We start from the raw sequence: 24,078 nt of genomic DNA, 5'->3' as shown, positions 1-24,078 counted from the left end.
CATGTGAATTGCCATGAAACCTGGATCAATAATCACCTTGCTTTCTGAAGCTATTGAATATCTCCAAAATTGTTTGTACTATCCTGTAACTAAGCAATATTAACAGATGTTCACAAAAAATAACCTTAAATACATCCATGAATCATCGATCACAACGACCGATCGTTCATGATCGATCGGTCATCATAACAGCTACCAGTGTCAACTACAATCGGTAGTACCACAAAGCAGAAGAGAAGAAAATCGAGCACACACACACTAATATTTAGCAGAAGTTCGTTTGATTTAATGCTTATTTTACACCGTCTATGTCATCTACAGTTCGGGACCGGTCACGGAGCAGTTTCTTATTTCCGGAATGAGCGTCTGATACTTGACGAACGTGGACTGTATCTTGGCCGACCAGCATACGCTCAGCCGCTGCTTGCTGGCATTAAGCTCAATGGAGGTCAGATTAACGAACGCCGCCAGCTTACTGCTAAAATCGTTCGAAATTATGTTGAAGTATGATGCGATCTAGTGTAACGAAAAAATAGAAAAGAAAAATAACATTATACATAACAATCCAATATTAAAAAGCCTACGGGAGACCGTTTCTCGCTCTCACCTCATTTGCGCACTGTTCCGTCCGCAGGGCGGCAGATGGTGGCAGGAACCCACACACCACCGAGTACGGGTTTACGATCTCCAGACTGTACGAGATCAGCTCGATTTGCAGCAGCAGCGCCTGCTGCAGCGTGCTCAGCCGGTTGTACTCGCGATCGTAGCACTCGGCGGCAAAGTTGGACGTGAGCAGAATGTTGTGCAGCAGGCTCGAGTACTTCCAGAAGCAGAACCGCGAAAAGGGACCGTTCGCAATCAGCACCCCCACCAGCACGGCGGCCGGATTTTCGCCCGCCAGGAAGGAGAAGTTGGACTCGATGGGCAGCAGCCTCGACAGCGCTAGAATGGCGGGTAGGTACAGGTCCTTGTAGGCTTTCAGCGTTTCGGCCAGTTTGGCGTCCGTCACGTTCTTCAGGTCGGTTACGACCGTCACCAAAGCGGTCACGTTCAGCGCGGTAGCCGTATCGTTCGCGAACGACAGTTCCGGTTCGTAATCGGCAATCAGTTGGTTCATCTGCTGCTCCACGAGCTGGGAGTAGTTGCTCGCGAGCATGTTGAACTCGTCGCCCGACGTTTCGATCTCGTTCAGCACACGGTCCGAGTCCTGCACCAGCCCGTAGTAGTACGCATCCGCCTGCTCGATGTTCTCCAGCGAGGAGGTCACCGTGTACGTCAGCACGGGAATGCGGTAGGCGAGCAGGGTAAGATGGCGGGACAGCTGAGCCACCAGATCGGCACTCACAAACTGTCTAATCAGATCCTGCGACACAGGGCCCCCGCTGGCTGCGTCGTTTGCCGCCACAACTGCCGCCTGCAGCAGACCGAGCGTGTTGTTCACTGCGGCCAGTCGGTTGGAGATGTGATAGAAATCGTCCACCAGCTGATCGCGCACATGTATGCCCAGTAGCGTGTTCAAGTTGAGGATCTGTTCGTTTAGATTGATTTCAACGTAGCCCTCGAAGTTTAACCGAGCCATGTCGATCAGCGCGAACGTCGCATTAACATCCCCGCTGTCGTTGTCCGTGGCGGTCGTCAGTGCATCCATCAGGGCCGGTCCGAGGCTGTTCACCGACTGACCGATCGCCTGCAGCGTTTTAGCCGCATCGCGCAGCGTCGCAATGTCACTCTTCTGGTCCGGTATAATGTAGTCGTTCACACGCAGAAAGTACTCCTTCACCAGGATGGCTCGCGAGTTGACGTTGCTCACACCATCGATCGTGCCCCGGATGCCAAAGTCGGGACGGGAATACGCGACCTGCACGAAGGAATGAATGAAGCGTAGAAAGATCACGCGATCACCATCCACCACCCTTCAATATACCAACCTGCAGTACGATGCAGGCCAACGCAACAGACACAGCCAACGCGTACATGGCTCCTGAATGTATCTAGCACGGCAACACCGATTCGTTGCCAATATTCGATATCCGCACAAGAGCAAGAGCACGGTCTAAACGTGCCTTCTTGTTTTCAAAACTGTTCAATGCTTCTGCAATAGAACGCTTCTGCGGGGGACCATACACGTCTACTGTGCTTGCGGATGGGGCAGCTGTGCAAACACATCGCACGTTCAGTTCTCTGTCTCAGGATTTCGTACTGCAATACAGGTTTTTGGACAGTGCTTGCACAACTGAACCACAATTCAGGGGTTTTGGGAAAGGTAGGGAGAATGTGTGAGTGTATTTCTGTTTGAGCGAACTAGAGCTGGAATTTAGTTAAAAAGATTCTTTGAAGGCTCCAACGCAGTGCTAAGCGAACAGTCATGGCAGCAACATCGATGAACGGGATGAGTTCCCTTTAAAAAGAAGAACGCATGGTTTCTAAAGGGGACCAAATAACGAACATGGCACACTTGAAGGATTTGTTATTCAAGGACATGATCTCATTCACCTTCTCGTAGCTTATTGCACAGGAGAATTAGGACAGTTGATTGTTGCCGATGCCAATACGACTGATGGAAGCTACAAAGTCATTGTCAGTGGTTTGAAACCAATCTGTTGGGACTAGTCGACTCCGATCTGAATTCCATAATTTCGGAAGTGCCTTTGGAAGTTAGGTTGGCTGGAATTGGCACGATTCGGACACTGATTCGGACAGGTTCTAACGCCGACTTGCTCCAACTTCAGACGACTACAAATCCGGGTGGAACTACTAGTTCTGGTTTCGTCGGAGCTATAATCAAACAACAACAATTGTCGGAATCGGTTCGGAACCATGGGTGCGCTCCAAAGAACCTATCGCTGTCTGGGACGTCACGTGATAAAGCCTATAACACGTCACATCTGTGTTGTTATTTCAAACATCATTCCTTGTTGCCTTGTTGACTATTCGATAGGCGTACCGGCTCTTGCAAGGCCGGACGAAATCGATGGACCGTCTTAACCGCGGCCTTTGATTTTGAGACTGAGTCCTTGGGGGATTTATTTGACTGAGACAGAAGCTAAGGTAAGCTTGCTTTTAAGTCTTTGGCAGGTGGCCACTGAGAACAAGAAGATGAAATTGGTCTAAAAAACGTGGGTTTTGCTTACAACACGTTTGATTACCTTTACCCGCTTGTTCTACAACATTCGAAGGGGAGAGGCACTCTTATCTCAATTCCTTCGCCTTTCCCATGGGGAATGCCCCCAGTATGACACGCAGGCATCATTGGAATTCCCTTGGCAATTGGATTTTTATCATCCCGACCGGCCACTGGCACGCGCTTTCTGGTTCTATTTTTATCAATATTCGAAGTAAAGTTCCGTTCCTGGACGTTTTTTCCCCGAAAGGGCATTCCCAATGCAATCTTCCTTTGATTTAACGCTTTTAGCAGGCGGGGAAGGCGACAAGGCATCGTCTTATCGCACGTGACTTCCATTGTGGGCCAATTTTGGACGAATCTTTATCGCAAAGTTGAAGTGATAAGCAGCAAATTTGGTATAAAAGCACACCTAAAGCCATTGGTTGATCGCATCATTCGGGCAACCTCTCGGAGCTCCAATCTCTATTGTCATCCAAAGATGAAGTGTGTAATTTCACTCACGCTGGTAGGCCTTCTGGCACTGCTTAACGGTGTGTCACCACTGCCCACTACCTCTGCTTCTTCTTCGTTCGGAATCGATTGGTCCGAGGTGCGTCCGATCGAAGAGTTCGATCACATCAAAGCTCACCTCCGCACACCAACCACCGTGACACAAAACACTCCCAACCGTCGCATCGTTAACGGACAAGAAGCACGCCCCGGTCAGTTCCCCTATCAAGTGGCCCTACTCGGACAGTTCAACAGCGGTGTTGGGCTGTGTGGTGCCTCGATCATTACCCAACGCTACGTCCTAACGGCGGCACACTGCGTTTACATCGGGGTGGATGCTAGTACGCCCGTCGCCAACGGAACCGCCATCCTGGGCGCCCACAACCGCATGATCGAGGAACCGTCCCAGCAGCGCATCACGTTCAGCGCAAGCGGAGTCATTGGCCATCCCGGGTACGATCTGTTCGACGTGCGCAATGACATTGCGGTGGTACGGCTAGACGAACCGATCCTGTACACGGACCGGATTCAACCGATCCGTCTGCCGGGCCGGTCCGATACGCGTACCTTTGCCGGGCTGATGGGTACCGTGTCCGGGTACGGTGTGTACTCGACCGCTAACCCAGGGCTTTCCGATGTGCTCAACTACGTTCTGAATCCCGTCATAACTAACGCGGACTGTCGGGCCGCGTGGAGTGGATTTGAGTGGCTGATCGAGGCACAGAACGTCTGCCAGTCGGGTGATGGTGGTCGTTCGGCGTGCAACAGTGACTCCGGTGGCCCACTGACGGTGCAGGATAATGGGGAAAGCTTGCAGGTGGGTGTCGTTTCCTTTGGTTCGGCGGGCGGTTGTGACAATGGCATTCCGACGGTGTTTGCCCGCGTTACCTACTATCTGGACTGGATTGAGACGAACTCGGACTTTACCCCGGATCTGTGAAGGAGAGCAATGGAAAAGGCTTAAAATCATAAGCATGGACTTTTGGTAGTAATAAATCGAGGTTAAAGCATTAAACAACCGTTATTTATACAGTACAATAAATACAATTTAATTTTATTAATTTACCTTTTCTACTTTAAACTAAAATAAAGTAACCCCTCAAAACACTCAAGAGGTGTTTCCGCGCATTTTATCTCTATCTCAGACAGGAGGAGAACTCTCGATTGCCCGCTCACAACCCAGCTAAGGCCACTCTCGGTGCCGCTTCGGGTGACCGCTTCTCCCTTCGCCGACAGGGACCCATCCCGGCCACCACCGCGGCCACCATATGGACTGCGGCGCGCCGTCCGCATGTGCCAAACCCCGTCGTGTGTTCGGAACTCGTTCTCATCTCTCATTCGCGCACTCGCGCGCGTCCCACAGGGTAAGGAAGCGGGCAGCCCTCCCCCGGTAACGCAATGATACGCGGTGCGCAATCGGTCCCGCACAGAGGATGATGGCGGAAGGTTTTCTCCGCCACCAGCCACTCGAAATGAGTTGGTCACACAAACCCACTCATCCATGGGTTTGAGCCAGCCAGCGGGGTGGGTGTGGGTACACACATCGTGTCCCCGGTCACTCTTCCCATCCTGTGCGCCTGATACTATTGAGCGATCGGTCTCTCGATTTCGGTAGGGAAATTGTGTCTCTCATTACACGCAGGTTTGATGTTGTGTGCCCTCCACCGGAACACATTAGATTCGCCGTGGGATCAATCGTGGAAAGCAAAGATTTCGGAACGCATCAAATTCCGTCAGTCTGTGCGGAGTACCGACCGATTCACGAACTCTCAAAGCACCGTTGAGCAGACCGGTATGAACTGTAGGCCTATGAGCGCCCTCTCCTCAGCGACGCCCGGCTAGCTCAGTCGGTAGAGCATGAGACTCTTAATCTCAGGGTCGTGGGTTCGAGCCCCACGTTGGGCGCATGAAGCTTTTTTATAACCTCACAATTAATGCTCGCCCGGGTCGTCGTTCTCTTTTTCATACCGCTAATTTAATTTTCTTTCAACACAGTTATTAAAATGTTTAACAACGCGGTGTTTTATTCTTTAGACGCGCTATATATAATGTGTACTAGAACAACGGACGGAAATATTTCCTTACGAAAAGAGAAAACTGCTTTCATATCACATGCTATTTAACGACTGCAATGGGATAATAGGATCCGAGACCGCTATAAAGGATAAAATAGGCTCTCCTATTTAACTCCTATCCGGACGCCCCTGTTCGTGTAGAGTGGAATCATATGTCACCATATACACGGACTAGCTTTCAACCCCTCGGACGGTAGGTGCCTGAACATCGGAATGAGATAACCCGCTAAATAAAACTGGCACGAGGCTCTCCAGGGGCAAGAATGTTGAAGAAAGTATTTCAGACTCGTACGATAAGCATCATCCAACAAAAACTCAATTATCATCATTGTTTTACTCGTTACATAGTGAAACACAATGCGAACAAAAAAAATAGCACAAATAAACACACCTTCGCTAACAAAGCGTTCATAACAAAAGCGCTCTGCATGCCCGAGAGAAGATAAAGGAAAACATGGAATTGGCCCAGAACATTTGGGGTATAATTTACTGGACAATTAACTGTATAAACCATATGAGACATATAGTATAAATCTCGAAATTGGATTAAATTGCTTCCATATACAATAACAATCAAATAGATCTTCTAATAGCGAGTCCAATCGCTCTTAATCAGCACGTAATATTCCATATGTAGGAAATACAACAGTAAGCACCCCAACGCTTCAACCTTTGATGTGACTCATCGACACAGGCTGAGCAATGTTTATAAATAAATGTAACCTTCTCCCTAGCACATGCCTCTTTAGCTCAGTAGGCAGAGCGCTGGTCTTGTAAACCAGCGGTCGTGAGTTCGATTCTCACAGGAGGCACGTTGGAGATTTCTTTTTACAAAATTCTCTTCCATTTTGTTAACTCACCGTTTATCTTCTTCTTGTGCTGCGCAGCATCAGTCGTTTTTAAACGATTGTTTTTCGCTCAAAACGTTGAATTGAATGATTGGCCAAATGGTAAGGATACAGGACATTATCGTAAGATATGAAGTTAGTTTACAAACATTACTGAAGGACGGAAGAGAACACTGTAGGCGGCATACAATCTATAAAGTCTAAGTTGGTTTATTCTTCAACCGACCGGACCCGCACTCATATCGCACGTTTTCCGGCCACAGTTATTACATTCGGGATACGGGTTAGCGACTCACTCTACACAACAATACATAAATTACCAAAACAACAAAAGTAGCTTTTAGTTCATCATCTTCCAGTAATAAGCTTGTCCGGACACAATGCTTTTGGGGTAAAAAACATGGGAATAACCGCTGCCCGTGTTCCTAAAGCTTTTGCAGATCATCGGAAATACAAAACATTGCACATTCGGCGTGTTGTGTGATGGATGGGGTTTACTCGTTTTGGCCCGTCGTCACTGGCCGTGATTTTTCTCAGTTCAGCATCGTGTGGCGGTCGTAGATGTTGCGCCGCTGCTCCCGTACCTGTCGCTTCCACTTGTCCTGCTGGTGACCGACCCGGTTCAGCACGTTGTTCTCCCGCACGTGCATATCCTGCCCATTGCCCACGGTAACGGCTGTGTCGTCCTGCAAGAAAGTAGAGAGACAGAGAGATCATTCCTCAGGTTGGGGTGGACAAAAAAAAAGACAAGACAAACGAAACCAAACACACTAATCCCACCGATTCTCCCTTCACAGTTTGTGTTAGTAACAGCAGACGAGGGGGTATGAGCTCTAATAATGGGAGTTAGTGTAAAACCCAAAATGTGACACAAAAACGGTATGAAATTATAAACGGGTACGAAAATATAAAATGAAACAGATACGCTTTGTTTTTATTCCGGGCATCGGAAAGTGGAATAAATGGCAGTCCAGACGGATGTCTGTGTGGTGTGTCGGGGAATGTCTTGTGTCCATCGTGTCTGTCTGGTGGTAGGAACATTTCGTAACAACGACGACAGTCGTCGCCGTCCGCGTCTGTCGAGCCTTCACAAGAAGGCCCCTCAATCACTTATCAAGCGGACCCGCTCACGATCGCCGTACGCTTGGGTGCGATGGTGCGATGGGGCCAAAAAGTCCACCTCACTCTCGCTACCCTCGTCGCTACCGCTCGAACGGGCCGCAATCGTCGTTGTTACGAAGCTTCCGCTGTACTTATTTCTATACGTGTCGCGAAACAGGCGCGACGACGCCCCACTGTTAAGGCTAGCAGTGGTACCGGCCCCCGGCGACCCGCTAATACTATCACTGGCGATAATCACATCTTCGTTCGTGTGCTCCTGGTAGTTCGCTTTCACGCGCTTGTTCAGCAGTGGATCCAAACACATCAGGAACAGCATGTAGATAACGAGCAGCGAAATGATCCATATCACAATGATGACCACCACCTGCAAGAGCCAAACAAACAAACGAGTTGTGCTGTGAGAGAAGGGGAGAGGTTCAACCCCGAGCGAGAAGATGCTATCGTATTTGTTTTTTTTCCGATCCCCGCACCGAGTCCCTTCTATCTCAGCCTACCTTGATGATGGTCGTGTTGCGATTCTCGTACTTGCAATCGCACCGCGGGCAGATCTCCTGCCCCTTGCCCTTGATTTTGCCCACCAGCCGGGGCAGGATGACACCGTCGCAGTTGCACTTGTTCGGTGGGACATTATCGATTATGAGCATCCGGTCGGTTCCCTTCTGCGTGGTGTTGTCCGCCGTCTTGAAGCTCGGGCAGATGCATTTGCACCGTTTATCTTCGTACGATTGGCTCTGGGAAAAGAAAAAACCGAGAAAAAATTAGATTAAGAACACTGCCTTCCCTTTGATGACGTTGTGCATACCCCCCGTTTACGCAGGGCGCTTGTTAATGGCTGATTATTCCTACCTGTGTGGTGGCTACATGGAATATTATCACTAGCGTAATACTGTACAACAGTTTGTGATTCATTGTGGCGCAGTTTCCGGTGCTACATACGCAAGAATTTTTCACTTAATTTACGCCTACCCAGCAGAATATTGTTTTCATTTGTAATCACAAGAACAACTGCGACCGAAGACGGGAAGAAAAAGAACAAGCAGCGTCTTTGACGTAATGTCAAACTGTTGGGATAGACATACCGAGACACCCTGTGCTGCACATTCAGCGCCAAGTTTTGATTTTTTATTGAATATTTATTGAGCTTTAAATACAATTTGAATATATTTTTAAATTTATTTTCAACATTTCATCATCTTTAAAAATGGTTTCTTATCGATTTGTACACATAAACACATCGCATTCATCACCGAACAAATTCAAACACAAACGTCAACGTGTGTCAAACGTCAAACCGGTCGGCAGTACACGTACCCGCTGTTCTGACGCCGCATCGCGTTGGACAACAAAAACTGGTCACTTTCTAAACGGACACAGAAGTGCCGTGCCTTCGTGCTGGTGAGAAAAGCATTTGGCCGTCTAATTTAGTCGCCCATTACTGTTTCTCCTCCCTTCCGTTCTCCGTACAACGTCATCAAGTGTCGCGCAGTAAGCACACATTCCTTCAATTCCCCTGTAATTCCGGATTCTTTCGCAAAAGGCGCAGTAAACAACCGCAGTAAAAATGGCCGGTAAGTGGATGGGGCAGTGAAAATTAAGCTAAAATTCTGCCACAAAACAGAGAAAAGAACCTCCAATCGGCGCGATAAGCACACACCCGCGGTCAAGTGCATACGGCGGCGGTAGAACATTCCGGGGTGTTTTCCCACTGCTCGACCTGAAACTCCGATAAGAGTGGACACTGCGAAAGACGGAGCAGTGATAGCGTAGCAAGTGACCAATGATGATGATGGCGACCCCCCGTCCTATTGCCGTGGGCATGAAGCTTCTCCAGATCACAGATAACACGATCGGGGATTAATTAGGGAACTGTACAAGCACAAGCAAAAGACGCAGGGCGAAAAAACAAAGTTGGCAGAGTCATTCAAGCGAACACACAATCGGTCTGATCTGGGGCGCAAGGGGCCGAGGAGACGTTGCGTAATGACGTTGTGGATCGTGTTGTGTTGCTTTGATTGCTTCCGATGGGTTGGAGGCTTGTCAATGAAAGTGGAAGTGTTTTGGGGCATGGTTCGTTATCACCTAGTTTAATCTAATTCCCTTTTCTCTCCCTTTTTCACAACTGCCCCCCAGGTGCTAATCCATTCCAGAGTTTGCTGAAGGAGATCAACGTCAATGGCGAAACATTCCACTATTTCGACATTGCCTCATTCCCGGAGTATCGTAAGTGGAATTGACCCCAAATGTGTTCCTTTTTTTATTGATTCTTGCTTGTTGCGCCCTCCATTCAGGCGAACTACCGTACAGTGTGCGCGTGCTGCTCGAGTCGGCCGTCCGGAACTGCGACAACTTCCAGGTGCTGGAAAAAGACGTGCGGGGCATCCTGCGATGGAAGCAGCTGAAGGGTACGCCGACCTCCGACGACGAGCTGGAGATCCCGTTCAAGCCGGCCCGCGTCATCCTGCAGGACTTTACCGGCGTTCCGGCGGTGGTCGATTTTGCGGCCATGCGTGACGCCGTGCTGAAGCTGGGCGGTGACCCCGACCGCATCAATCCCATCTGCCCGTCCGATCTGGTGATCGACCACTCGGTGCAGGTGGACTTTGCGCGCAGCGAGGACGCGCTGGCCAAGAATCAGGATCTGGAGTTTGAGCGCAACAAGGAACGCTTCACATTTCTGAAGTGGGGAGCGAAGGCGTTCAACAACATGCTCATCATTCCGCCCGGCTCGGGCATCGTGCACCAGGTCAATCTGGAGTATTTGGCGCGCGTCGTGTTTCAGGACGCGGCGAAGGAGGGCGCGGCACGGTTGCTGTACCCGGACAGTGTCGTCGGTACGGACTCGCACACCACCATGATCAATGGGCTCGGTGTGGTCGGATGGGGTGTCGGTGGCATCGAGGCCGAGGCGGTGATGCTCGGTCAGGCGATCTCGATGCTGCTGCCGGAGGTGATCGGCTACAAGCTGGTGGGCAAGCTGAACCCGCTCGTCACGTCCACCGATCTTGTGCTGACCATCACGAAGCATCTGCGCCAGATCGGTGTGGTGGGGAAGTTTGTCGAGTTCTTTGGCCCGGGCGTGAGCGAGCTGTCCATTGCGGATCGGGCCACCATCAGCAACATGTGCCCGGAGTACGGTGCCACGGTCGGTTATTTCCCGGTGGACAAGAACGCGCTGGACTATCTGCGCCAGACGAACCGGGCGGAGGAGAAGGTGCGCGTGATCGAGGCGTACCTGAAGGCGACGGATCAGCTGCGCGATTTCGGCAATGCCGAGCAGGATCCGGTCTTTACGCAGATCGTCGAGCTGGATCTGGCGAGCGTCGTTACGTCCGTTTCTGGGCCGAAGCGCCCCCATGACCGGGTGGCCGTCAGCGAGATGCAGCAGGACTTCCGCCAGTGTTTGGTGAGCAAGGTCGGCTTCAAGGGATTCGCCGTGCCGGAGGCGGAAATGAGTGCCGAGGGTAGCTTCAGCTGGACGGACGGCAAGACGTACGCGTTGCGGCACGGTTCGGTCGTCATTGCGGCCATCACGTCCTGCACCAACACGAGCAACCCGTCCGTAATGCTCGGTGCGGGCCTGCTGGCAAAGAAAGCGGTCGAGGCGGGTCTGAAGGTGGCTCCGTACATCAAAACTTCCCTTTCCCCAGGCAGCGGTGTCGTGACGTACTATCTGAAGGAGTCGGGTGTCATTCCCGCGCTGGAAGAGCTCGGCTTCAATGTGGTCGGGTACGGTTGCATGACCTGTATCGGTAACTCGGGCCCGCTGGACGACAATGTGGCGAACACGATCGAGAAGAACAATCTCGTGTGCTGCGGCGTGCTGTCCGGCAACCGCAACTTCGAGGGCCGCATTCACCCGAACACGCGCGCCAACTATCTGGCCAGTCCGCTGCTCGTGATCGCGTACGCACTGGCCGGCACGGTCGACATCGATTTCGAGAAGCAACCGCTCGGTACGCGTCCGGACGGTTCGGCCGTGTTTCTGCGCGACATCTGGCCAACGCGCGCGGAAATTCAAACCGTCGAGCAGAAGCACGTGATTCCGGCCATGTTCCGCGATGTTTACGAAAAGGTGGAGCTGGGGTCGGACTCCTGGCAGGGGCTGAACGCACCGACCGGCAAGCTGTACCCGTGGGACACCCAGTCGACGTACATCAAGCGGCCGCCGTTCTTCGACGGCATGACGCGCGAGCTGCCCAAGATCGGAAACATCGTCAATGCGCGGGCGCTGCTGAATCTGGGCGATTCCGTCACGACCGATCACATCTCGCCGGCCGGTTCGATCGCACGCAACAGCCCGGCCGCACGGTTCCTGTCCGACCGGGGGCTAACACCGCGCGACTTCAACTCGTACGGTTCGCGGCGCGGCAATGACGACATTATGGCGCGCGGTACGTTCGCTAACATTCGGCTCGTGAACAAGCTGGTTCCGCGGCCAGGCCCGCGCACCCTGCACATCCCGAGTGGGGAGGAGATGGACGTGTTCGACTGTGCGCAGCGGTATGCCGGCGAGGGAACGCCGCTGATTGCGCTCGTTGGCAAGGATTATGGCAGTGGATCGAGCCGTGACTGGGCGGCGAAGGGTCCGTACCTGCTCGGCATTAAGGCGGTTATTGCGGAATCGTACGAGCGCATTCACCGCTCGAACCTGGTCGGGATGGGCATTGTGCCGCTGCAGTATCTGGCCGGACAGAACGCGGAAAGCTTGGGCCTGACGGGGCAGGAGCTGTTTAGCATTGCGATTCCGGAGAGCTGCAAGCCGCACGAACGCATCCCGGTCAGCACGGACTGTGGCAAGCAGTTCGAGGTGATCGTGCGCTTCGACACGGAGGTGGACCTGGAGTACTTCCGCAACGGCGGCATCCTGAACTACATGATCCGGAAGATGATCGACTAGGAGCCCGCAGCGGTTGTGGCAGTACCATTATTACAACAATATTATCTTACGCGAACAATTTTTGGACACCTTTATATCATTATTATACGAATTTTTTTTGTTATCACGGAAAGGGAAAAGTGGACCCTTTAAACTCACGAAGAGAGGCAATAAAGAGGTATTTGGGTGGGTATAAAAAATAAGCGAACACACGTCCACAGCTTTTCACGAATGTTCACCGACGAGTTGTTCTCTCTCTCGCTCTCTGGGGGATTTTCCCAGCCACACAGCTAGTTGTATACACTGCCGGCGTTTTTCTCACTTTCACTCGTACACTCGAGCCAGCGCGCTGCACCAACACCAATGCAAGCCGCTGCTCCTTTGAGTGTGTTTGTGTGGGGAAAATCAAATAAACACAATCGTCGTCGTCGTCGCCTGCTCTCTGCGTGTTGATGGTGTGTGCGAGACTTCACTCGAACAACAACCTGTCTGTGGGCTGAAGATGAAAAGCGGAAAATTTCCCCTCCGAAAAGTCAAAAGTGGTTGTCGGGTGGGGAAATACAAATTCCGCCCAAAAGAAAACGGACGACCAAAACGTCAACGAATTCTGGCTGAAGCAGCACTCCGGCTGCGTGTCCTGGGCAGCTGGTAGTAGGCGCTTGCGAAACGTGCTTGTAGCATATAGCCCGTGCGATCCGGTCCGAGTAACACACGGCCGAGTGCATTTTGAAAGGCTGGCCATTTTCAATTCCTATACATCGCGGGATGAGCTCATTCGATTCCGTTGCTCTGAGGTCGATTTAGCGTTGCCCCTCGAGTGCACTGAGCTAGGGCAATCACGACCCCCAGACAGAAGGTGGGGGTACGGCAGTACGGTGACACATATTTCGTTGTTTTGTTTGTTTTTCCCCGATTTTTCCCGAGTTCACTAACACTACCAGTGCGTGTGTGTGTGTGTGTGTGTGGACAAGGGCGGCCAGCTCGTAATAATCATCTGTTTTCTGAAACCGTTCGGAGCCAGAGTTCACACAATCAAAAAAAGAATAAACGCAAGACGTCTAGATATGTTGCGGTGGTCGTCTTAGACGGAGGACACTCTGCTGTGGTGTGATGTGGTCCAAATCGATAGTGTACCGAAGTTCTTTGTGCTTCATACTGAAAGTGAAAATGGAAACCAATCAGTGAGGACATACCAAAAAAAGCATCAATTAATCGCGAGGTTCTGATTTTGTGAAAAGTGTGATTGCTCCTGTGCACCGACTAACGTCAGCACACGCAAAACTGCACTCGCTGTAGTGGTAGAAGAGCGAAAGCGAGAGAGAGGGAGAGAAAGAGAGAGCATTCTAGTACATCCCCCACTTCAGGGGCGATGGGTGGAAATAACTTTTTACCGTTCTTCACCGTCCACGGCGTTGGAAAATGCGTCGCGCACGGCACCGCGACACCGCATGGAGACGCCACAGCATCATCATCATCATCATCAACATCATCCCACGCCGGGGCGGTTCTTCTTCAATGGCTTAGTGGTCGCGCTCGCTGACAGAGACTCACAAGTAGACTGTGTGTCAACCCGGCCGTATTGCCACTCCACGCCAACTGCTTTTTTTTGGATCGAAGCAGAGGGAAATAGAGCTCTGGGAGAGAAGCTGTTTTATTGCTAGCACCTGCTCATTAGGGTAGCAAGATCCTAGCAATCGCTGAGGAACTGAGGTGAAATCATCAGCCTGCCAGTCAGTCAGTTCACTTCCAGATCTTCTGTGTAACGGCCGCAGTGCTTTGTGTGTGTGTGTGTGTGTGAGGCTCAGTGGTGGAAATCTGTACCAAAAAATCAACCAGCGAATTACGATTTAACCTCCATCCCCAGCAAAAGCAGGGATCAGTTTGTCCAAAGTCACATTGCCCCGTACCGTGCCAATTCCCGTGCCGCAGTTAGTTCTCGCGAAGTATCTCGGCACATAGTCCAGCCGTTTCGTGTGGAAGTGGTGGCCGGCGGTGGTAGTTGGTGGTGGAAATGGTGAAATAGAAGCTCGTGCGAAGATATTTCTGTACCTTTTCCTGGGGCAGTGGGACTTGAGTTCCGTTGCGACCGAGTAATCCAGGCAGCAACCCTGTCTCCCCCAACGTCGTTCCCTTGGCTTCGGCTTTTTTCACGCTGACTTTTGTGCATGTGTGTGTGTGTGTGTGTGTATGTGTATTTTCCGGTGTCGTCATCGGCGGAGGTTGAAGTGGATGAGAAGGTTTACGTTTCTTCTTCTTCTTCCTGTTTTTGCTGCCCTAGCGCTGTCGGTTTTGCAATTTTTTGAACAAACATATTGACCACAGCTGCCTCGAGCGCGCGCGCCACCAGTTCGAAGTGGAAAGTTCTAGAGTGAGAGAAGAAAAAAAACTCCTACCAACAGGTTGGTTCGCTTGCTGCAGTGTAATCCAGTGTGCGGTGTCGGAGAAGATCAGCAAACCCTGCCGTCGTCGTCACCATGCCACCGTCCTACTGCTCGGTGAAAGGTTGCACCAACAGCCGGAGCCCCTGCTGCAGCTTGTACTGCTTCCCGAAGGATGTTGTCATGTAAGTATCGAACGAATTGGGGGAGCTGTAAGATGACTTGTTGGACTTTTCCTTGGGAGGGATTTTTACTCATGGCTGTGGGTGCATGATGTTTTTGCCCGGATTTAACCGCAACGGGCTGCCATAGGAACAGGGCCAAGTACTCGAAAGTTGCCAGGAACTGGCGGAATTTCGATCGATAAGCAACCGCCCCAGCTAAGAAGCAGCAGCGGCGGCTAAGGCGAAAGCTTCTTCAACCCACGCTACACTCTGTTTTCTTGTCGGTGCTCCTGTTCCTACCCCTCCGACCCACGAGAATCTGATGATATCAGTCAAGTTTTTCAGGTTCTCATATCAGGTTGGCACGTGTCTCAAAATTCTTTAGAATTTCGCCTCAACGCTCCAAACGCCCGGGAATATCTTGACTTGAAGGAGAATGCTCGTGTATTATCTTGCTCTCATTACTTACCTCGCCGTTGATATTACATCCGAAGAGACTCCCTTGCCCTGCAACCTGCCAGGGGCATTCCACAAACACAGCAGCACAACCAGGGCTCTTGGTTGAAGTTTTCCTTCGACAGAATCGTCGCCTCCGACACCGACCTGCTCCGACCTTCGCCGCCCCGTTGCTACGACAACCGAGCAAAAGCCCTTGGATCATCGTCCAAGGCTGCTCCGTTGGTTTGGGTGTAGGTTTTTGCTTTCTTCTTCCAGTCCAGTTTTGCACGATGACCCAGCTTCTTCCACCTCACCGCTCCTTCTAAAGTCAACCATAAAACCATGATGGTGAGTAATCGGCGGTGGCGACGGCAGGACGCTTCCGTTGACTCCGTGCGGCTCTAGCAACGAGCGTTGGAGAAACAGCCTGGGAAATCTGGTGGACTTTTTACCTCCATTCCGGGGATCTCTGCCCTGCCGAGGAGGGGGCACAAAACTCCGGGTTCAATAGGGGGGGGGGAACCCATTTTATACCGTGCAAGGAATTCATTTTCGACGAGGGTTGTGTTCTTGGTAAAGTTTTCCCCCAATCCTGGCAAGCCCGTGTCCCGGGACCGAAGCGCATCATCTTTGAGAGAGGTTGTTTTTTTTGTTGTTGTTACTGCTTTCATTCTTTCGAGATGAAAACTGGGCCGAGTTTTACGGAGGGCAGAGGGAAAAGTTTTTTTCCTCCCCGCACGTCCTTTATGTGCTCTCTTTCTCTCTCCCTTTCCTCCTAGTTGCTTTCATCTGCGCCATTAGAGAATGTCTTTTTCGCCAAGGGGTCGTTTTACGGATACTTTTAGGCTGTCGTCCCCGCGTTCATAGTCGGTACAGCATCCCCTCTGGAGGATGTTGGATGGTCACGGCGGGTGGCGGGTGGGCTGGCATTGTACGCGTGTATGCGCGTGTGTGTTGGTGGAGATTTTTTCCCTCCTGTCTCGCCTAGCACATAGAGCTGCTGTGCTGTGTGACGCAGCAGGGCCAAATTCTGTGGGTGTTACGGTTGGGAACTGGGAATGCTGGGAACTGGGCTGGTGTGTAGCACATTCGATCGATATTTAGGGTCAGCGAGCTGTTCGGCTTTTTGGCTGGGGCGAGCTGCTCGCTGACGGTGCGGCAAGGAAGGGGGGGGGGGGGAACCATTTTCCACCCCCTTGGAGTTGTTCGTCCGTGATTTATCGATTGACGTGTTCCGGGATCTAGGGGATCCAGTGGGTTTTAAAGGGAAATGGCTGGAATTGCGGGAACGCGCGTTATCGGCACACGTTGTGGAGAATAGGGTTGGTTCCTGTAACTCCTGGCAGGCGCTGGGATGGGCCTAGCAATAGTTTAATCGTGAAAAGGCTACGTCCAGGCAAACGGTTACAATCTGCTTTACTAACTGGAAAAAGTAAAACGCCGCGAGCAGTTCGGTTGTAGAAGCTGGAGGCTTTTTGGAGGAAATCGCTCCGTAATCTGTTGGCAGGCATTATCACTTTGCTTTCGGATTGTTGGTGAAGTGATGTGGCTTGCGTGTTTGTGGTGCGCTTTTCCTAGCTGTAGAGTGAATTATCGATGCTGTTCTGCTTATAAAAAAACAATACTCCGAGCCTTATTAGTACCTCACATTCAAATAATCATCGTTGCTATGTAGGGGGGACGGCCTGTATGGAAATTGATTCTGTCTGGCCTTGTATGAGGTTTAAAAAGCCAGCTTTTTAAGGGAAACAGTTTATTTCAGGTACATTTCTTCAATATTAAACTATGCTTACAAATAAAGGTTAAATATGAAGTGTTCGGTATACTGCGACTGTTGTAGCGTTCTGCACAATGATCAACGCTGATGTCGTGTACCGTGTACCTGCAGCATCTAACCAATCTCTCGTGAAGCAAATTCTCTCTCTTTCTCTCGCTGTTGTTTTCGTTTCTCTCGCAAGCGTTTGTTGTGCAGGGCTCGTACTCGTTCAGCAAAGTGTTTGCTTTGAACTGTTTTGTTATTGAAAGAATGATTTTTGTAGCATTTTAACATGCTTCAGAATGCTACTAGAGTATTTTGTTGCCGGTGTATATGTTTTCGCAATTCAACACATTTAAAATGCGATTAAAAAAACAATTCTATCGTGTACGCTATAAACAAATGGGGCCACGAGCCCTGCAAAAACATTTGTCCCTCGGGCTCTCCCGACTGGTCCGGCACGCGCGCGCGCTCTCGCTCTCGCCTGAACGCGTAGGGCTCGCGAGCGCTGTTTTTCTCTCTCACTCTCACTCTTGCACCCGTACGACACTTTGCTCGGGAGAGCGCGCCACCTGAAACCAGCGCCAGCTGTGACGGTCGCTCGTGTAAAGCGGTGTTTTTTCTTTCCACACTTCGAAGCGAACGGACGTGCCGTAACCGTGTAACCGTGTGTACGTGGTGTGTTTAGTGTAGCCGCTGCGTCGTACCCTAACGCAAACGTAAGTGTTGGGGTGTGAGCGTTACGGAACGGAAGCGTCTTTAAAGGTGCACCTAAAGAGAGTGCCCAACCGTTGGTCGTGCCGTGAAAATTGTGTGAAACCGGGCAGGTTGGCGGTTTTATGGGAACAGAAAATTTTCGCTTTCTAACACACGGTGTCCCGGTGTGTGGTGTGTCGTGTCCGTCACCATTCACGTGCCCTGTTTGGTGCGTCGCTTTATCGGGGGCGTCGTGTGTGTTGATAGTGTGAGTCGCCTCGCAGCGTGTGCACTGTTCGGCGTTCGGTGGCAAAGCGCGTGTATTGGAAATTAAAGTGTGGCAGCTACAGCCTATGTGCTCCCTATATCGGCTAATTAGTTTGTGCGTTGAAGCCAATGTCCGCGCGTGTGTGTGTATAGGTCCTTTGTGTCCTGTTACGGGACGTCCATCTACGGGACACGCTTTGTGGGTGTGTGTGTGTGCGTTCGTGTGCGTTCGGACCGGGCTAATATTATTATTATCGATATTGATAACAGAAAAAAAACACTCCCACACATACACACTCACACAAGCCGATGATGAAAGCGTCATCCCACATTTCTCCCACTTTTCCCAGCTTCCCGTTGTTGCTCCATCGTCCCAATCTGCAACGCTTCCCCGAACGCACACACCCTTTCTGAAAAGGGAGTTTGTCCTTTGGACTGGAAATCAAAATCCCGGGCCCGACCGTCCACCATCCCGGGCATCCCGGGCATCCCGGGCGAACCCGTGGCTCGTGTGTGTGCGTTCATGGAATGGAATTAAAGCGATGCGTTGAAGCAGCAAGAAAAAAAACACATGAACCAACCATCTCATTCCCCCCCCCCCATTCCCATTGGATTGAGCCGTGGTTTTGTGTGTGCGTGTGTGTGCTGTGTGTGCTGTGTACCGGAAACCGCAGCGCGTACACACACACACGCACGCGGGGCTCTGGGGTATTTGGAACCCACCCCTGCCCGTTTCCCGAGTTTTGGAAACCACTCGGGCCTTTGGTGTTGTCGTTAGAGCAGCGGGAAGGGGCGAACCGTGTGTGTGTGCTTTGTTCCGGTCTGGACACGTGGGTGAGGAGGGAGCGACGCGCCGTTGCTGGGCCAGGGGGAAGATGAAAAAAAAAAGAGGGAAATCTGCTCACCCCACGGCCATTTATCGGCTGGGCTAGAAACGCATACACGGACACACGGGGCGCACGGTCAAAACGGCACGCACAGACACACACGCGCTCATCTCCCACTCCCTCCCACGCACCGCTTCCCGGAGGCAAGACAAAGGAAGAGACTCTGGGACCTGCCAGCCACACACACACACTCGCACCAAGCCACGGGCTTTTAGAGAAGGTTGATCGTGGTTCGGCTTTTGGAAGGCTCCAGCCACGCACAGGCGATCGTGTTTGCCCCTTAGTACAGGCAGCAGCAGTAGCAGTAGCAGTAGTAGTAGTAGTAGTAGTAGTGTTTGTATGGTGACAAGGGGCAACAAAAGAGATCACCCGGCGTGTGTGTGTGTGTGTAGTTCCCCTGCACCAGCAAACGAGTGATGCTTATCCCGTCGTTGTGGTTCTATTTTGTTGCAGAGAAGCAATCCAAAGTGAGTCCAAACAAAAGTGTCAATCCACAAGTAGTGCACCTCTCCACTACCACCTCATTGCGTGTTTAGTGAGACAAAAGTGTGTCAAAGTGCGTGTGTGTGTGTGTACAGTGGTCGTTTTACAGCCCAAAATCCCCAGAGAAAGCGGAAAAGGGAGATGGGCAAAATCTCCGGAAGCCACTGTCTCGTCCTGGGCTGCCGCAACCGGCAGCTGCTCAACCAGGCCAACATCCGGTCCTACTTCCGCTTTCCGCGCGATGCCGACCTGTAAGTAGTAGTAGTAGTAGCAGTAGTGAGTTCTTTAAGAAGAAAAGATCTGTGACTGCGAATGTGCCGGATTGTTCTTCGCCCTTTTTTTGCTTTCTTCTCGCGATTCGACACGGTTTCACTGGTCTCTCCCCCAACACTGTCTCGGGGACAAGTGTGATGGATGTATCTTTTCCTCTGGTGGAAGGAACACACACAAACTCAAGCCAATATCCTAAATATCCCAAAAAATCGAACCAGTGTTTCGGGAGAGGAGGGAGCAAACGTCCTTTTCGGCGGCATGGGGGGGAGTGGAATGGCCTGTAGGGCAATAGGGGACGCTGGTAACGAGCGGACACATGCGCTGCACGCAACGGGATCCCAAAAACGCCGAGCAATGATCCTTGTGGCTGCCACGACGCTGCCGCGAAGAAAGCGAACGAAGAAAAATGAAGGGGACGCTCACACACACACCCAACAGGGGCTGGCATGCAGTTCCAGCAACCGAGCAAAAAGGGAAGGAGAGGAGAGACATATGCCCAAAGAGCCGCGCAGCACAAAGTGTGTACGAAATACCAAGGGGGAACACACAGCCCCGGGAACACAGCCACTACCAAACGACGGTGCGGAGGCTGGCGAGAAACGGACGAAAGGAAGTTTGGAAAAAGGACCATCTGCCATCATCATCGTCGTCGGTCGGTCGGTCGGTCGGTCGTGGTTGTTGGGTGCAGGCACCATCGGTGGAACTTGGGACTTGGAGTTTCTCCCTCCCTTTCTTGGCCGCTTCAGCAAAAAAGGGCCCCGGCCCAGGCCGTGTTTTCTCCGGGTGCCTCTGCTGCTGTTGCTGTTATTGATGTTACCGGTCCGTCCTTTTCGCTTCAGCACACACACACACACACACACACACACACACACACACACACACACACACACACACACACACACACACACACACACACACACACACACACACACACACACACACAGAGCAAAGGAAAGCCGAAACTCCGAAACACCAGCAGCGTGTCCACGTTTTGGGTCACCTTCAAACTCCCGGTATCGTTTTTTTTTTTGGGCTGTTCTCGGTCTTTTTTCGGTCTTCCTCCCGCCTCGTGCACGGTGTGTCGATCCCTTCGGTTTTCGGTGTGCAGCAAACGGGCGGGCACGACCACGACGGCAACGATGGCGATGATGGCGAAACCCATCGCGACCGACCGCGGGGACGACTACAGCGGTGGGTTTTTACCCGGGGCCTTGGGAATGTTTCCCCCTTGCCGTGCGAGCGCGCGCTCGCTGCCTTTGTGCTGCTGCTTGTGCGTGTGTGTGTATGTGTGTGTCGCTGCCGCCGAGTGGTGTGGTCATCATTGCCTGGTTTTGCGCTGAGGGGTGAAATATCCAACGCTGTCTTGCTCTCGCTCGCTCGCTCTCGCACATGCACACGTTGGCGACCGGACGTTCCCTCAATTTATAAGCTGGCAGCTGGCTCGGTTGGCTGGTTGAGCTGGGCTGGCCTGGGGCCGTTGCTGGCTGGCTGGTGCGGTGAAGCGTTTGGTGTAGTGATGTGTGCTGTCGTGGAGCACACCCACGACTCCGATCTGATTCAGACTATTGGTAGTTTGACTCCAACTCCGGCAAAATCACCAGAACCACTAGTTCTGGTCGGAGTTTACCGGAGACGTCCTGAGTTTTCTGGAGTTGTGCGGAATTGTCCGGAGTCGTTGGGAGTTGTCCAGAGTCTCTCAGTGTCTTTCAGAGTTGTCCCGAGTCGTTCAAAATCTTCCGGAATCGGCCTCTGTGCGACTTTGGACAGCTCCGGACGACTCCAAGCGATTCTGGATGACTTTGAACGACTCAAAGAGTCGTTGGGAGTTGTCTAGAGACGCCCAGAGTTGTACGGAGTCGTCAAGAGTCGTCCGAAGTCGTTGGAAGTCATCCGGAATCATCCGGAATCGGCATCTGGGCTACTTTGGACAGCTCCGGACGACTCCAAGCAATTTTGGATGACTTTGAACGACTCAAGGAGTCATTGGGAGTTGTCCAGAGACGGCCCTAGTCGCCCAGAGTCGCTCAGAGTTGTCCGGAGTCGTTCGAAGTCATCCGGAATCGGCATCTGGGCGACTTTGGTCAGCTCCGAACGACTGCAAGCGATTCTGGATGTACTTGAACGACTCAAGGCGACACCCGATGACTTCGAACGACTCCGACCGACTCTGGACGACTCCGGACGACTTCGAACGACGCTGGGCGGACCTAGCTTCTGGAATCGGTTCTGATACTATCGGAGTAGACTCCGGATATTTGCCAACGTTACCCATCACTAGTTTGGTGTGCATCTGGCGTGGGCTGGTCCGTTGCGGGAGAAGATTGTAATGGTGAACATACGATTTTCCCCATCTAATCCATCCTTTTGCTGGTATCTCTCGACCCAAATCCCCCAAAAGGGGAAACTACCTGGCTTGCCAGTTTTTCTAGAACTTCCTTGCCAAAGTCGCGTAAGTCTGTGTATGTTTGCTTGCTCCAAATACTGGAATGTTCATCCCGCTCAACCCACCGATCGGTATTCTAGAATGATCGTACGATCGGTTTTTCCTTCATTTTCGGAATGGAGGTTTGGATTTGTTGCTGCTGGAACACTTGGGCACCGCTTTGGTCGACGGCGGATGTAGAGACAGGTGCGCGGAACCAGGATCGTCAGCCAGCATGATGATGATGATGCCCCTCGACGACGTGGCGTGGCGGTGGCAGCTGAGCGAACAAAAGAAGGAACGGTAGAAGAGAGGGAAGAAAAAACCCAGCGTGTTGGTGTGCTGTGGTGTGTGCTTGGATAAACTCAACCGACCGGACGACGTTGGCGCTGAGGTCGGTCGGTTGCTAGCTGCTGCTGCTGCCTGGCTCTCTGGCTGTGCCTGTGTACGGCTGTGTTGGTAGCTCTGTGTTCGATGGCGATGATCACTGCCAGCCATCCACTTCCTTCCCTTCCGCTTTCCCTCCCCCCCCCCCCTTCCCTTCCCTTCGGTTCCGCGACGCTCATCAGCAAGTGACCGACCCAAAACGCGACCGCCGCCGCCGCCATTGGCATCGACCATCGTCATCATCACTCGCTGCTGCTGGCGCGATCGGCACGAATGTTGTTGTCGTCGTTGCCGCCGCCGTTGTGTGTGGTGGTGGTGGTGGTGCTCATCCGGCATTGGCATGATGATGTTGATGATGGTCGGTCTCTCTCCGGTTTGGTGCGCGGTGGTGGTGGCGGAGGCGACGGCGGCAAACGGGCAGCTAGCTCTTGGTGTGTTGTTGCACGCGCATCCGCTTCGACCACACTCACAGACCGACCCACTGTGCTCTGTTTCCCACTGGCTTGTAACGAAGAGGGTGAAGAGGGGGTGATGGAAGGCGCCCCTCCACCTTCACCCACCGCACCGACGAGTTTCCCCTGCCAATGGGATGGGGGAGGGCTCTATGGGTAGGTGGTTTTTCCCAATCAACGCAATGTTTTCGCTTTCGGTGCCGCGGGACCGCAGGAACTTGCTGATGATGATGATGATGATGATGGTGTGCCGCATCACCAGCAGCGCGACAAATGACACGGACAAACGAGCGCGGAGAGAGGGTTGTGGTGGTGGTGGTGGTGAGGAGTACCCGCTGGTTCGCTCGAATCGAACGCGAGAATCCACATCCATTCGTAATCGCTCCCCCTCAACCACAGCGTCAGTCCACCAGTCACACTGATGGCGGCGTCCTCCATCATCAGTAGCTGATATCACGCGTTCAACACACAGACACACACACACACACACCCCCTTGTGGTGCCGCGGTGCTCTCCCTCTCTCGCGAGGGCAGGCAGGCGGGCGAATGGCTCACAAACAACCAGCTAACCACACATTCCCAAGTTCGCCCGTGTGTGCCGGCCCGGGCTCGCTCGCGCACTCGATCGAGCACTTCTGGGGGCCGCCGCCGCCGCCGTCGGCTGCTGTTGCTGTTGGTCGCTTGCCAACACCCCGCTTGCCAACCGGCCCCATGGGCGGGAAAGAGAGCTACGTTCGGTGCGTGCTGCTGCAGTCCAGAGCTTCCTACCTAGGGAATAAGAGAGTCAGTGGGGAAGGAACAGGGAGAGGGCGAGCAGGAAGCGCACGGGAAGGCGCAGCACGTTTTCGGAGCCATCGCCACCGACCGCCATCATCAACTCAACAGCAAAAAAAAAAAACACACCGAGCTCTCTGTGTAAGCGAGCGTGTGCCCTACTGGCAC

The 24,078-nt window shown here is 52.2% G+C and overlaps 5 protein-coding genes and 2 non-coding genes across 10 annotated transcripts in view; 5 read left to right on the top strand and 2 right to left on the bottom strand.

The window, feature by feature from the left end:
• Nucleotides 1-262: 262 nt before the first annotated feature.
• On the bottom strand, nucleotides 263-2,113 carry LOC121594129. The gene is made up of 3 exons (XM_041917124.1): nucleotides 1,929-2,113; nucleotides 608-1,858; nucleotides 263-516 (listed from the first exon to the last, which is right to left on the bottom strand). The coding sequence occupies exons 1-3, from the start codon at nucleotides 1,974-1,976 to the stop codon at nucleotides 316-318; spliced, it is 1,500 nt and encodes a 499-aa protein (XP_041773058.1). The 5' UTR covers nucleotides 1,977-2,113; the 3' UTR covers nucleotides 263-315.
• Nucleotides 2,114-3,507: 1,394 nt separating this feature from the next.
• Nucleotides 3,508-4,639, top strand: LOC121592621 (brachyurin-like). The gene has a single exon (XM_041914247.1). The coding sequence runs from the start codon at nucleotides 3,603-3,605 to the stop codon at nucleotides 4,551-4,553; it is 951 nt and encodes a 316-aa protein (XP_041770181.1). The 5' UTR covers nucleotides 3,508-3,602; the 3' UTR covers nucleotides 4,554-4,639.
• Nucleotides 4,640-5,445: 806 nt separating this feature from the next.
• Trnak-cuu lies at nucleotides 5,446-5,518 on the top strand. The gene has a single exon. It is a non-coding gene; the product is annotated as a tRNA-Lys (tRNA).
• Nucleotides 5,519-6,427: 909 nt separating this feature from the next.
• On the top strand, nucleotides 6,428-6,500 carry Trnat-ugu. Its single transcript has one exon. It is a non-coding gene; the product is annotated as a tRNA-Thr (tRNA).
• Nucleotides 6,501-6,721: 221 nt separating this feature from the next.
• On the bottom strand, nucleotides 6,722-8,694 carry LOC121593947 (uncharacterized protein CG1161). Its single transcript, XM_041916746.1, has 4 exons — nucleotides 8,505-8,694; nucleotides 8,153-8,389; nucleotides 7,897-8,022; nucleotides 6,722-7,222 (listed from the first exon to the last, which is right to left on the bottom strand). The coding sequence occupies exons 1-4, from the start codon at nucleotides 8,565-8,567 to the stop codon at nucleotides 7,070-7,072; spliced, it is 579 nt and encodes a 192-aa protein (XP_041772680.1). The 5' UTR covers nucleotides 8,568-8,694; the 3' UTR covers nucleotides 6,722-7,069.
• A 298-nt stretch (nucleotides 8,695-8,992) lies between these two features.
• On the top strand, nucleotides 8,993-12,742 carry LOC121593530 (cytoplasmic aconitate hydratase-like). Its single transcript, XM_041915975.1, has 3 exons — nucleotides 8,993-9,226; nucleotides 9,789-9,878; nucleotides 9,947-12,742. Exons 1-3 carry the CDS (start codon nucleotides 9,220-9,222, stop codon nucleotides 12,553-12,555), a joined length of 2,706 nt encoding a protein of 901 aa, XP_041771909.1. The 5' UTR covers nucleotides 8,993-9,219; the 3' UTR covers nucleotides 12,556-12,742.
• Nucleotides 12,743-13,603: 861 nt separating this feature from the next.
• LOC121593531 (probable WRKY transcription factor protein 1) overlaps nucleotides 13,604-24,078 on the top strand; it is a 29,142-nt gene continuing 18,667 nt past the window's right edge. Inside the window, exons 1-2 of one of the 4 annotated variants that reach the window (XM_041915979.1) lie at nucleotides 13,604-13,715; nucleotides 14,813-15,097. In XM_041915979.1, coding sequence (XP_041771913.1) covers nucleotides 15,009-15,097 — 89 coding nt within the window. In that variant the 5' untranslated portion in view covers nucleotides 13,604-13,715; nucleotides 14,813-15,008. The other 3 variants (XM_041915978.1, XM_041915976.1, XM_041915977.1) reach the window with 3 other exon arrangements.

This window comes from Anopheles merus, chromosome 2L (genome assembly GCF_017562075.2).
Source record: "Anopheles merus strain MAF chromosome 2L, AmerM5.1, whole genome shotgun sequence".
Classification (NCBI taxonomy): Eukaryota; Metazoa; Arthropoda; class Insecta; order Diptera; family Culicidae; genus Anopheles; species Anopheles merus.
The sequence above is the reverse complement of the archived record's forward strand: the minus strand, read 5'-3'. Positions and strand labels throughout refer to the sequence as shown.

Excerpts from the sequence above, each read along its gene's own strand:
- LOC121593530 (XM_041915975.1), top strand. Across the intron at positions 9,879-9,946 it reads TGCCTCATTCCCGGAGTATC|GCGAACTACCGTACAGTGTG; the intron begins GTAAGTGGAATT and ends CCCTCCATTCAG.
- LOC121592621 (XM_041914247.1), top strand. The coding sequence starts at position 3,603 with ATGAAGTGTGTAATTTCACTCACGCTGGTAGGCCTTCTGGCACTGCTT.
- LOC121594129 (XM_041917124.1), bottom strand. The coding sequence starts at position 1,976 with ATGTACGCGTTGGCTGTGTCTGTTGCGTTGGCCTGCATCGTACTGCAG. Across the intron at positions 1,859-1,928 it reads TGGCCTGCATCGTACTGCAG|GTCGCGTATTCCCGTCCCGA; the intron begins GTTGGTATATTG and ends TCCTTCGTGCAG. Across the intron at positions 517-607 it reads CGGAACAGTGCGCAAATGAG|ATCGCATCATACTTCAACAT; the intron begins GTGAGAGCGAGA and ends TCGTTACACTAG.
- LOC121593947 (XM_041916746.1), bottom strand. The coding sequence starts at position 8,567 with ATGAATCACAAACTGTTGTACAGTATTACGCTAGTGATAATATTCCAT. Across the intron at positions 8,023-8,152 it reads GCAACACGACCATCATCAAG|GTGGTGGTCATCATTGTGAT; the intron begins GTAGGCTGAGAT and ends TGGCTCTTGCAG. Across the intron at positions 7,223-7,896 it reads AGGAGCACACGAACGAAGAT|GACGACACAGCCGTTACCGT; the intron begins GTGATTATCGCC and ends ACTTTCTTGCAG.